Source organism: Micromys minutus, assembly GCF_963924665.1.
Source record: "Micromys minutus genome assembly, chromosome: 2".
Classification (NCBI taxonomy): Eukaryota; Metazoa; Chordata; class Mammalia; order Rodentia; family Muridae; genus Micromys; species Micromys minutus.
This window is the reverse complement of record NC_137971.1, coordinates 71,197,496-71,208,290: the sequence shown is the minus strand read 5'-3', so window position 1 is coordinate 71,208,290 and position 10,795 is coordinate 71,197,496. Positions and strand designations below refer to the sequence as shown.

Sequence of the window (10,795 nt, the reverse complement as noted above, 5' to 3'; positions counted from 1 at the left end):
GTCTGAAAATGGGACTGGAGAGATGGCTCAGAGGTTAAGAGCACTGACTGCTCTTCTAAGGTCCTAAGTTCAATTCCCAGCAACCACATGGCGGCTCACAACCATCTATAGATGTGGTGCCCTTTTCTGCCCATGCAGGCAAATCTGCTCCTCCAGAGGTCCTGAGTTCAGTTCCCAACACAGGCGGCTCACACCATCTGTTCCAGGGGCTCTGATGCTTTCCTCTGTCCTCTGGGTACCAGGCCCAAAAATGGCATCTAGACATACATGTAGGCAAAACATAAAAATAAATAAATTGTTAAAATATGTACATACTCCTTTAAAAAAAAACAATTAACCAGAGCCAGATGTGGTAACACCAGCATACCACTCTAATTACTCAGAATCATTTAATCCCACAAGTGGGAGACCACTGTCTCACACACATCCTCCCCACCTCTCACTCACACACACACACTCACACACACACACACACACACACACAAACCTGCGTACAAAATAGAGATTAGGTTTTTTGAGGAGCAACCCTGTGGGTAGAGTACTAAACATACTCTAGACCAGGTTTACAAAGGAGCCTGCAGTAAATAGCCTTCTAAAAATTAGCACCATCCGTGAGGTAGCGAACTCCAGTCAGTTTCCAGCATTGGCCTATCACTTGGGCAGGAGTGTTGCAAATATGGAGCCAAACTCAGGTTTTCCACAGGACATGGAGACAGAGGCAGAGAGGGAAGGTTCTGCCCTCTATAAATGCCCTCCTGACTGAATATTATCTGTATATACAAACTAAGAAGGCAGCCCCTAAAAGAGACTGGGAGAAGAACACACCCACGTTGTTTTAAGACAGGCTAGCTTGGAAAACTTTAATCAAATGGCATCATCTCTCCCGATAACTGTTTCAGACATGCTGTAGGGCAGCCAGTGTGGTGGAACACACTGGAGTTCCGGGTGAGGAGCAGGGGGCCAGGATTCCGGGTCTGCTCCTCTGAGTTTCGCATCCCTCCATAAAGTGACTTTCCATAATCTCTGTCATACTAAAGAGCACTGCTCCTCTGGCTGGGCCCTCCTAGAAGAGGTCTAGGGCCACCGTTGGGGGTGTTGGGACAGCACTTGTGGACAGCCAGGGACCACCTCTGGCGGAAGCACCTGCCACACTCCAGGCAAGGGAAAGGCTTCTCCCCAGTGTGCAGAAGCTGGTGCTGGGCCAAGTGGCTCCACTGGGCAAAGCGCTTGGAGCAAAGGTCACAGGCATAGGGCCGCTCGCCGGAATGCACACGCCGGTGACTGGCCAGCAGTGAGGGGTAGGCAAAGCGGCGGCCACAGTCATCGCAGGCGTGCAGCTTCTCCTCCGTGTGGGTGCTGCGATGGATGGCCAAGGAGCCGCTCCTTCGGAAGGCACGGCCACAGTCGGGGCAGGGGTAGGGTTTCTCGCCTGTGTGCAAGAGCTGGTGCTGGAGCAGAGTGCTGCGCTGAGAGAAGCGGGCTTCACAGTGTTCACAGGCATAGGGCCGCTCCCCAGAGTGCACTCGCCGGTGGCTAACTAGGCGAGAGGAGGAGGAGAAACGCCGCTCACAGTCCGGACAGGGGTAGGGCTTCTCTCCGGTGTGGATGCGCTGGTGGATGACCAGGGCAGTGCGCTGGCGGAAGCGACGGCTGCACTCTAGGCAGGTGTAGGGCTTCTCCCCCGTGTGTGTCCGTTGGTGGATAGCGAGCAGAGATGGATAGGCAAAGCGACGCCCGCAACTAGGGCACTGATGAGGCTTCTCACCGGTGTGCGTGGTCCGGTGATTGGCCAAGGACCGGCTCCGTCGAAAGCAGCGGCCACAGTCGGGGCAGTGGTAGGGCTTCTCTCCTGTGTGTATGACCTGGTGCTGAGACAGGTTTTTCCTCTGGGAAAAACGTTTGCCACACTGGTCACAAACGTAAGGGCACTCACCAGAGTGTGCCCGCCGGTGACTGACCAACAGGGATGGGTAGGAAAAGCGGCGCCCACAATCCGGGCAAGGGTAGGGCTTCTTCAGATTCTGGGCGCACTTGTGACTCTCCAGGGCGGGGTGGTCAGGGAAGGTACAACCACAGTCAGGGCAGATGGGGCCCCCGGATGTCTGCCTGGGAATCAGCCGGGGTTTGCTGGGCTTCCGTCCTCGTTTCCCCTTTCGGGGTGCTTCCTTAGGTGGGAATACTTCCTTCTCTTCATTCTTCTGCCTGGTTCTGGTCTCTAACAGGAAACCGAGAATTAGCGAACACTGGACTTGTATGCTCGCCTATTAACGTTAATGGTTTCAAGACCACTACACTGAGCTCTTGTTAATTACTAGTATCAGAGACAGTTAAGTGTGTTGTGGAAATGTGGAAGGTATTTAGAGCTCCTCAAGCAGCTCGTGTAAAAATTTTAAGGAATATTGAACTGACTTTTACAACAGTGTTTCAGGGGCTGGGGGTTTGGCTTGGTTGACAGTGCTTGCCTGGATCCTGCACTGTATATAGTGGCTAGTGGCTCATCCCTGGTTACACAGCACATCTGAGGCTTTACTAAGATGCATGAGACTTTGTCCTTACAAACAACTAATCAAACAAACAAACAAAACTTGAATGTTTTTAGTAGCAGGGGGCAGCTCAGGAGTACAGGGAAACCTTTGTCCCTATTTTGTAGATAATTTGTTTCTTCCAGTGTTCTGGGGTTTTGTTTGTATTTTTTTTAGTCAGGGTCTGGTATCCAAGACTGGGCTCCAATTCACTATGTAATTCAGGGTCACCTTGAAGTTCTGTATCTTCCTGCTTCCACTTCCCAAGGCCTAACATTACAAGCAGGAGCCACACCTTGTTTCTATGCAGCACTGGGGAGCAAACCCTGAGCTGCGAGAGTGTGAGGCAAGCACTCTCCCCATCCTGACAAGATTTTACGCTGCAGTACAAAACACAGTTTCCCCATACCTTTCCTACATACCAGATAGCTGCCCCAGTGTGGGTCCTGGAGAAGCTGCAAGTGTTCTTAACTACTAAGTCATCTCTCCAGCCCCGAATTTGCATTTTTAGAAGCATTCCTGTACTGGTTTTATGTCGACCTGACACAAGTTGGAGTCATCTGGGAAGAGGGAATCTCAGTGGAGAAAATGTCTTCACCAGGTTGGCCTGTGAAGCAGTTTCTAAATTAGTGATTGGTGTGAATGAGCCCAGCCTTTTTTTTTTTTTTTTCCCTTTGGTGCCATTTCTGGACAGGTGGCCTTTGCTATATAAGAAAACAGACTTAGCAAACTAAGAGAAGCAAGCCAGTAAGCAGCCTCCACCATGGTCTCTGCTTGGGTGTCTGCCCTTGACTTCCTTGATGATATATGGTAACGTGGAAGTGAAAGTAAAAAACTCTTTCATCCCCAAGCTGCTTTTGGTTGTTTACCACAGCAATAGAAGCCCTAACTGACATAGAATCTGGTACCAGGAGTGGGGTATTGCTGTGATAAGCCTTACTATCTGTTTTGGGGAGGAGTGTGATTGCAACTTTTGAGCTGGAAAAGCTACTGAGTGCTCAGGGCTCTGTGGGCTATTCTGTGGGAATGTAGAAGATAAAGCTGAGAGCAGTGCAGATGGCCGATGTGCATCTTATAAAGCTCCAGAGTGAAGTGTGAAACTCTCTAAGATTCTTCCAAGGCCATTTATGTGATTTTTTTTTTTTTTAAATCAGAAACCACTAAAGGGAAACCTTCGCTTAACTGGAACAATTGATGCTATCAGCTGGATCTAAGAAACTGGCACAATTAAAAGAAACAAAACCACTAGCATCAGCAAGGATGATAAATCTGGGAGTATCTCCTCTGGATCAGCACACAGACGCTGTGGTCCATGATGGGGCCAAGGCCGTAGCTCATGATGGCAGCTGAACTTGGTTAAGGTATAAAGGGTCAAAGAGAGCAACTGAGGTTTGGTACTATGACAGAAACGCCTGTACCACTGGTGAATGTACAGCCTCAGCTGAAAAAAGAAACCACAGGATGGATGAGGTTATGGAGAGAAAGTAAAGCTCAGCACCACGTGGGAGGGTCAGTGTCTGTAAAGAGATCCCAGGAGAGGTGACTGGTGAACCTGTGGCAGGGTTTTGGATATAGCATTACCATGGATGACCACCACTCTAGCTTAGGAAAGAAGCCGTGTGTGCAGTGGATGACAGACAAGTGCCCCTGCCAAACCCTCTGAGCTTAGGAGATCATTGAGTCTCAGAAGTCTGACACTGAGCTTCACAGTTAAGACTTTGGGTTCGGTTTTACTGTAATTGTGCCCTGGTTATTACTTCTTGAAATAAAAAAGTATGTAACTTTTTTTTTTAAAACAGGAACCCATAGTTCATTTGAAAGAGATTTGGGGTATTTCAGAGAAACTTTAGATGTTTTAAGGAGTGTTTTAGAGTGTTTGAATTGAGATCTTGAAATGAACAAGAAACAAAGGTTATGGTTAACAGGGATGTGTTTGTATGTCAAGATGACAAGGGGTCAATTGTTGTGGCTTGTTTTATGTCAACCTGATGCAAGCTAGAGTCATTTGGGAAGAGGGAACCTCAATGGAGAAAAATGCCCTCACCAGACAGCCCTGTGGTATATTTTCTTAATTAGTGATTAAGATTGATGTGGGAGGGCCCCGCCCACTGTGGGTGGTGCCATCCTTAGGCAGATGTTCCTGGGTATATAAGAAAATAGGGGAGCAAACCAAGAGGCAGCCTTCCTCATGGCTTTCAGCTTCAGTTCCTGTCTTGATGTTCCTGCCCTGCCCTGCCTTCCTTAGATGATGGATAGACTGCTGCATGAAATGTAAATGAAACAAACCCTCTCCTCCCTAAGCTGCTTCTGGCCATGGTGTTTATCACAACACAGAAACCTCTGACCAAGACAACTCCCAAATATGCAGCCGTGGGTCTAGAAGCGCTTTGAGAGAGTTGTTAAAACAGTGTTAAAAACCTTGGACTGTATTTCATCCATTAGTTCAGAAGTCTATATGCACATTCAAATCAGTGGGGCTTTTTCTTTTTTAAAGTCAAGAGTGAATCAGGGGCTAGAGAGATGTCTCAGTGGTTAAGACTCTTCCTAGTCTTCCCAGGACCAATGGGAATTGGAGGAGTTCGGTGGAGGCTAAGTCTCTGATCCTGGGAAGCAGGATCTTTTTCATTTATGTCAATGGAGTACCGCCTGTAGTTCGTTTGCCCACAGTACAAGCAACCTTGTTAACTCTCATCAGACAAAAATTTTAGATTGGGTCCACAGTTTAGAGCATTACACAGGAGGGCAGCATGGTCTCCGTGGGTATTTTTCACTCACTTCTCTGGAATGTTACCCATCTCCGGTACTCCTGCGGATCTAGGGCTGCCGGTTCCCAATCATCAGTATTTCGTTCCAACCAGGAGATGAGAGCTGGTTTGGGACCTGCGCATCCTGGGGAAGGAGAACCAGTCAGAGGGCTGGCCTCGAGAGATGATGCTAAAGAATATATGCGACGCTCTGTCCCAACCCCGAACAAACCGATCGCAGGTCAGGACCCTGGGATCCCTGCCCCCACTCTACCCCGCCCTCAAGCTCCATCATCCCTTAGGCCCCGCGTAAGCAGATTGGGCCGGGCCTCACCGAGCGCGCCCAGGAGGCCGTAGGTCTCGCGCATCACATCCCGGTACAGAGTCCTCTGCGCGGGCCGCAGACACCCCCACTCCTCAGAGGAGAAGTACACGGCCACGTCCGCGAACTTCAAGGCCCTTGGCCTCCTGCCCCTTCTCCGAGTAGGTCCAGCCTCTCCGGGTGCCCGCTCAAGGAGCGGGGCCGAAGGCGGCGCCATTGGACCTGCTTCCCGGCCTTGCCCCGGGCACCGCGTACCCGGAGACCTAGAAGCCTGGCCGGAAAGGCCCGGCAGAAATCTGGATCGGCTGCCTGAGGGGCCGGGCGGCCAGACACAGACCGCCCCGTTATTCAGGGAACTCCCGCTGGGATTTGAGTGAGAAGCACCGGAAGATGCCTTCGGGGAAGATGGCGGCACTGCTTCTGCACCACCGCTGCCTAGAACACAGGCAGGTTCCAGCTATCGATTTTATTGACCCGAACGCCATACCGACTTCTTAACCTCCCTGCCCTAAAATGTAATGGCGCTGCGAGATGGCTTCATGCCCACTTTCCTCCTATCTATTGCAGTCGTTTATTGGTGGGTGACTGAAGATCGGGTGTTCTGATTGGGTATGTGTGAAGGCGGCCCATTTGAATGAAGCCAACGGATTCTTAAGGGCAAGAAGGTGGATGGTGTGTTTCTAAGCAGGTTGTGAAATGTGTTATGAGTAGAAGGAGCTTGTGTTCTCTTACGTTTGTTTGCCCTTGTTGGAGAAGACATTTCTATACGTCTTCCTAGGGAAAGTCACACAATGTTAACATGGATTTTTGAACAGGAGCATCCTGTGATGATAAACTTGTCACAGCCAGGAATCCTGAAAAGTACTAGATGAGAAGGGAGCAGTGATAACGTTTTGATGCACAAATGCACAAAAGGCACGTCTGGTAAAATTGCATGACGAGAATGGTGAGTTGACTAATCTCGTACCTTGGGCAGCTCCTAGGAAGTCTATAGAAATGAATGGCCTACCTTCCAGGACAGTTTGCTTGTTTGGAAGTGAGACTAATAGCTTTGGGTTTACCCTTCCTTTGGGCAGTGGCATGCACATTTAGGCTACCAGGGGGAACAAAAGTCAACTGGCTAGTTTGTAATGAAGCAGGGAAATTACCTCTGTACCGTTGCTTTTCTAACTAGTACAGCTGTGTCATCAACATGTCCCAGAATAGCATGGACGGCATAGCCCCTGTGTTTAAATGAAGAGTATATAGCCCAGTGGTAGGCCCATGGCCTAGCATTCATGGAGCCCAACGTTCTGTAAATATTTTTAAAAATAGATAACCAGGATTGGGTATGAAACCAAGCCCTTTGCTCCCTCCTGAACAAATATCAGACAACCAGTAAGGAAGACTGTTCAGAGTGTGGAGATAATTCACACATCTAGAGGCCACACATAAAGTCTGTGCTTCTGCTGTTGAGAGCCAACTAAACACCTGGAATATTAGAGTAGATGGTGTTTGACAATGTCTAGAGCCCTTATGAGAATAATTAACACTATGCCATAGTGCAAAGTCCTGGATTTGATTATCTGTGCTACCCACTCCCCAAAGAGAACTACAGCAAAAATCGTAAGACAGCTGGGTGTGGTGGTGCACACCTTTAATTCCCAGCACCTGGGAGGCAGAGGCAGCTAGAACTCTTGAGTTTGAGGTCATCCTGACCTACAGAGTGAGTTCCAGGCCATCCGGGGCTACCCCAAAAGCAACCTGCCTCAGAAAACAAATGAGCAACAAAACCCTGACAAATCTGGATCAGCTTACTCTAAATATGTTGCTCTGTGTAGGAATGAGATCCAAACATGGCACTAGCAACTCTGTTGGGTAAAAAACCTTAAGACTTAATTTCTCCACAGCTAGAGAAGTGGCTCAGTGGTTAAGAGCACTTGTTCTTACAGAAGTCCTAAGTTCTGTTTCTAGCACTCACATGGTGGCTCACAATTATCTGTGACTCTAATCCAAGAACTCTGACATTGTGTCTTCCAGCAGCAGCAGCAGCAGGTACACCTGTGGTAACAGATATACAGACAGCCAAAACAACCATATTTGGAAAATAATATTTTTTAAAAGATCCAGTCCATGGTTCATGCTCAGTGACTGCCAAGGCCTAGAAATGCAACTTTAAATGGTAACATACTTTATTTTTGCAGATTGCCTGGATCCTGACCTTTACCTGAGGTCACTTCATCATAAACCCAGACTAGGACAAGCAGTATCAGTCCTAGAGAGAGGTAGAACTCATTAATGAAAACAGTAATTGCCTTTCCTTCTTTTCCAGATAGGGCCTCATGCTGTTCAGGCTAGCCTTACCACTCACTATGTAGCTGTAGATGACCAAGAACATCTGGTCTTCCTACCTCTTAACTCCTGCATGCTCAAGTTACAAGTATGCACGGCATACCCAGTTTTATTTGGTGCTGGGCTGAAACCCAGGGCATTATGCAAACTAGGTATCTTAGTTAGGGTTTCTATTGTTGTGATGAAACACCATGACCAAAATGCAAGTTGGGGAGCAAAGGGTTTGTTTCATATCAGTGTTCATTATTGAAGAAAGTCAGGACAGGAACTCAAGCATGACTGGAATCTGGAGGCAGGAGCTGATGCAGAGGCCATGGAAAGGGGCTACTTACTGGCTTGCTTTCCATGGCTTGCTGTGCCTGCTTTCTTACCAAACCCAGCACCATGTTCAATGGGCTGAACCTTCCCCCATCAATCACTGATGAAGAGAAAACCCTACATGCAGGCATTTTCTCAACTGAGTTTTCCTCCTTTCATATAACTCTGCCTTGTGTCAAGTTGACAAAAACTAAGCACACCAGGCAAGCACTCAATTGAATCACATTCTTAGCCCACCTCAACAGATCTGTGCAATCAAGCTTCAGACTGTCCTTTCCTTGCTCTTCACTGATGCCTCCCAGCTTGCTAACACAAGTTCTTTCACTAAGCCACATAGCCAGAACTCCCTGATACATCTCTGATTACTTCTATAGCCACTCTCTGAAAGAAGACTTCCTAGTTCCTCCAGGTCTTGTCACTTTGTGCACGTTTTTTCTTCTGCCTTCGCTCACTCTGCATGCCTTCCCCTTATGAGTTCCTTCACAGACCCTGACCCAGGCCAGCCACAACCACATTTCTGGAACCCACTTGACAGATGAATCCCCTTGTATAGGACTACCCAGGAAGTAGTCCCCCAGACTTCTCTAGACAGGTGGACTTTCACCATATACCTTCTCTTGAAGCTTTCCCACATCTGGTGCAAGGAAAGGTTACTGTTTTTGTAACAACTGTGACCAAATGCTTGACAGAAACAAGGGAGGGTGAATTTACTTTACATCAGACTGGAGCAGAGAAGGGATAGGAAGGACTTACCCACAATGATGTTCTTCTCCAGCTAGATCCTCTTACCTTCTAAAGTCTCCCGAATCTGCCAAACCAGCAGCACTAGCACTGGACCAAGCATTCAACACTGAGCCCATGGGGGCAATTCATATGTAAAGCATAACAGTGTCTTGTCAGTCATATGCCTGTGGCTGAAGAGGAGTGAGTTGAGAAGCAGAAGGTGAATTCTGCATGTCGTGTGGCAAACCCTACTTGCCACCTGTGTGCACACATGCCTTTGCCTGGTTGCAGGCACCTCTGCAACAGGTGCACTACCCTTAATTAAGTCATCAGTAGAGCATCTCTGTCATCAGCTGTATGACCTGATAATGAGTTACGTTTCCCAGCTGGCGCAGTGAGTGCCAGATTATAGGCAATGATGGCAGTGACCTTGAAAGTGCTTGTCAGTGGTTGGCCAGAAGAGAGAGGTAGGCACAGTGACACCCACAGTGCATGGACAGGCTCAGGTAGAAAATACAGCCACACTTGAGACAAGGTGTACGTGTGTATGCTATGATCCCTGCATGAAGAAACTAGTGCTGGACCAGGTGAGCTTTCTGAGGAAAGTCAGTACAAAGGCTGGGGTTGTAGTTTAGTGGTACAGTGCTTGCCTACCATGAATGGGAGTCAGGGTTCTATCCATAGTACTGTTAAACACACACACACACACACACACACACACACACACACACACAAATAAAGCAAGGGGATAGGGCCTCAGCCAGAACAAAAAGAGCGTCTAAGCATGAGTATATTATTGCCTGGTAGCTGAGAATCTGAACAATGTCCAGCTACAGGCCCTGCACTGAGTTGTGGGAAGTTTATAACCCCAACAAGCCTGTATAAAAGACACGAAATCCAGGTGTTTTATTGACAAGCTATAAGCATAGATCAGGCAGGTTGGCAGCTATAATAAACTATTCCTCATACTATGAAGACCCTTGTCTCTTGCTGTTTCTCCTGCCCATCCAGTCCTGATCCATGGCAGCTTCCTCCACCCCCTGTCTTCCTCATTTCTTTTCTACTGCAACTCCCCTTGATTGAACCTCCAGTCCCACCTTTTCCCTCCACTGCCCAATCACAGGCTCAAGACTTACTGAGCAGTTAAACTAGGGAGGAAGTTCACATAGCATCAGTTGTGTACATGAGGGTCTGCTCGTTGGGGGCAACTACATTTTTGAGAATCCAGTACTTAGCATTAGAACCTAAGCAGCATCAGACCATCCCACTCCACTAAGTCACAGGGTCTTGCCATACTTTCATAGTTGAGACTCGTAATAGGCTGTATCAAGGGCAAAGCCTCCTCCTCTTTTCAAAGTTTCACTATATAGACAAGGTGACTTTCCTCCTGTCTCCCAAATGTGGGGTTACAAGCATGTACTACCACATCTGACTTCACCAAGGTTCTTGAGTTTCTTTGTTTTCATATCTACTCTTGCCTTTTGAAAAACAAGAGAGATTTGATCTCTTTTTTGAGGCCAACCTGGTCTACATAGTGAGTTCCTGGATAGCCAAGATGATGTAGAAAGGAACTGTCTAAAAAGTAAGAAGAGAAAAGTTGTCTTCAGGGGCTGTCGATTGGGTACTTGTGTGTGAACCCAGAACAGCACCAAGGCTTGTTCGTTCAAGGCACAGGACTTATGTGAGGGATTGTTGCTGTAGTCTCTCCAACCCAAATAAGCCCGCGCAAAGAAAACACAACTCAGTGCTCGCTTCGGCAGCACATATACTAAAATTGGAACGATACAGAGATTAGCATGGCCCCTGTGCAAGGATGACACGCAAATTCGTGAAGC

The 10,795-nt window shown here is 48.0% G+C and overlaps 1 protein-coding gene across 1 annotated transcript; it reads right to left on the bottom strand.

The window, feature by feature from the left end:
• Positions 1 to 889: 889 nt before the first annotated feature.
• On the bottom strand, positions 890 to 6,057 carry ZNF689 (zinc finger protein 689). The gene is made up of 3 exons (XM_080912879.1): positions 5,601 to 6,057; positions 5,298 to 5,411; positions 890 to 2,215 (listed from the first exon to the last, which is right to left on the bottom strand). Exons 1-3 carry the CDS (start codon positions 5,803 to 5,805, stop codon positions 1,032 to 1,034), a joined length of 1,503 nt encoding a protein of 500 aa, XP_080769005.1. The 5' UTR covers positions 5,806 to 6,057; the 3' UTR covers positions 890 to 1,031.
• Between the last annotated feature and the right edge of the window lie 4,738 nt (positions 6,058 to 10,795).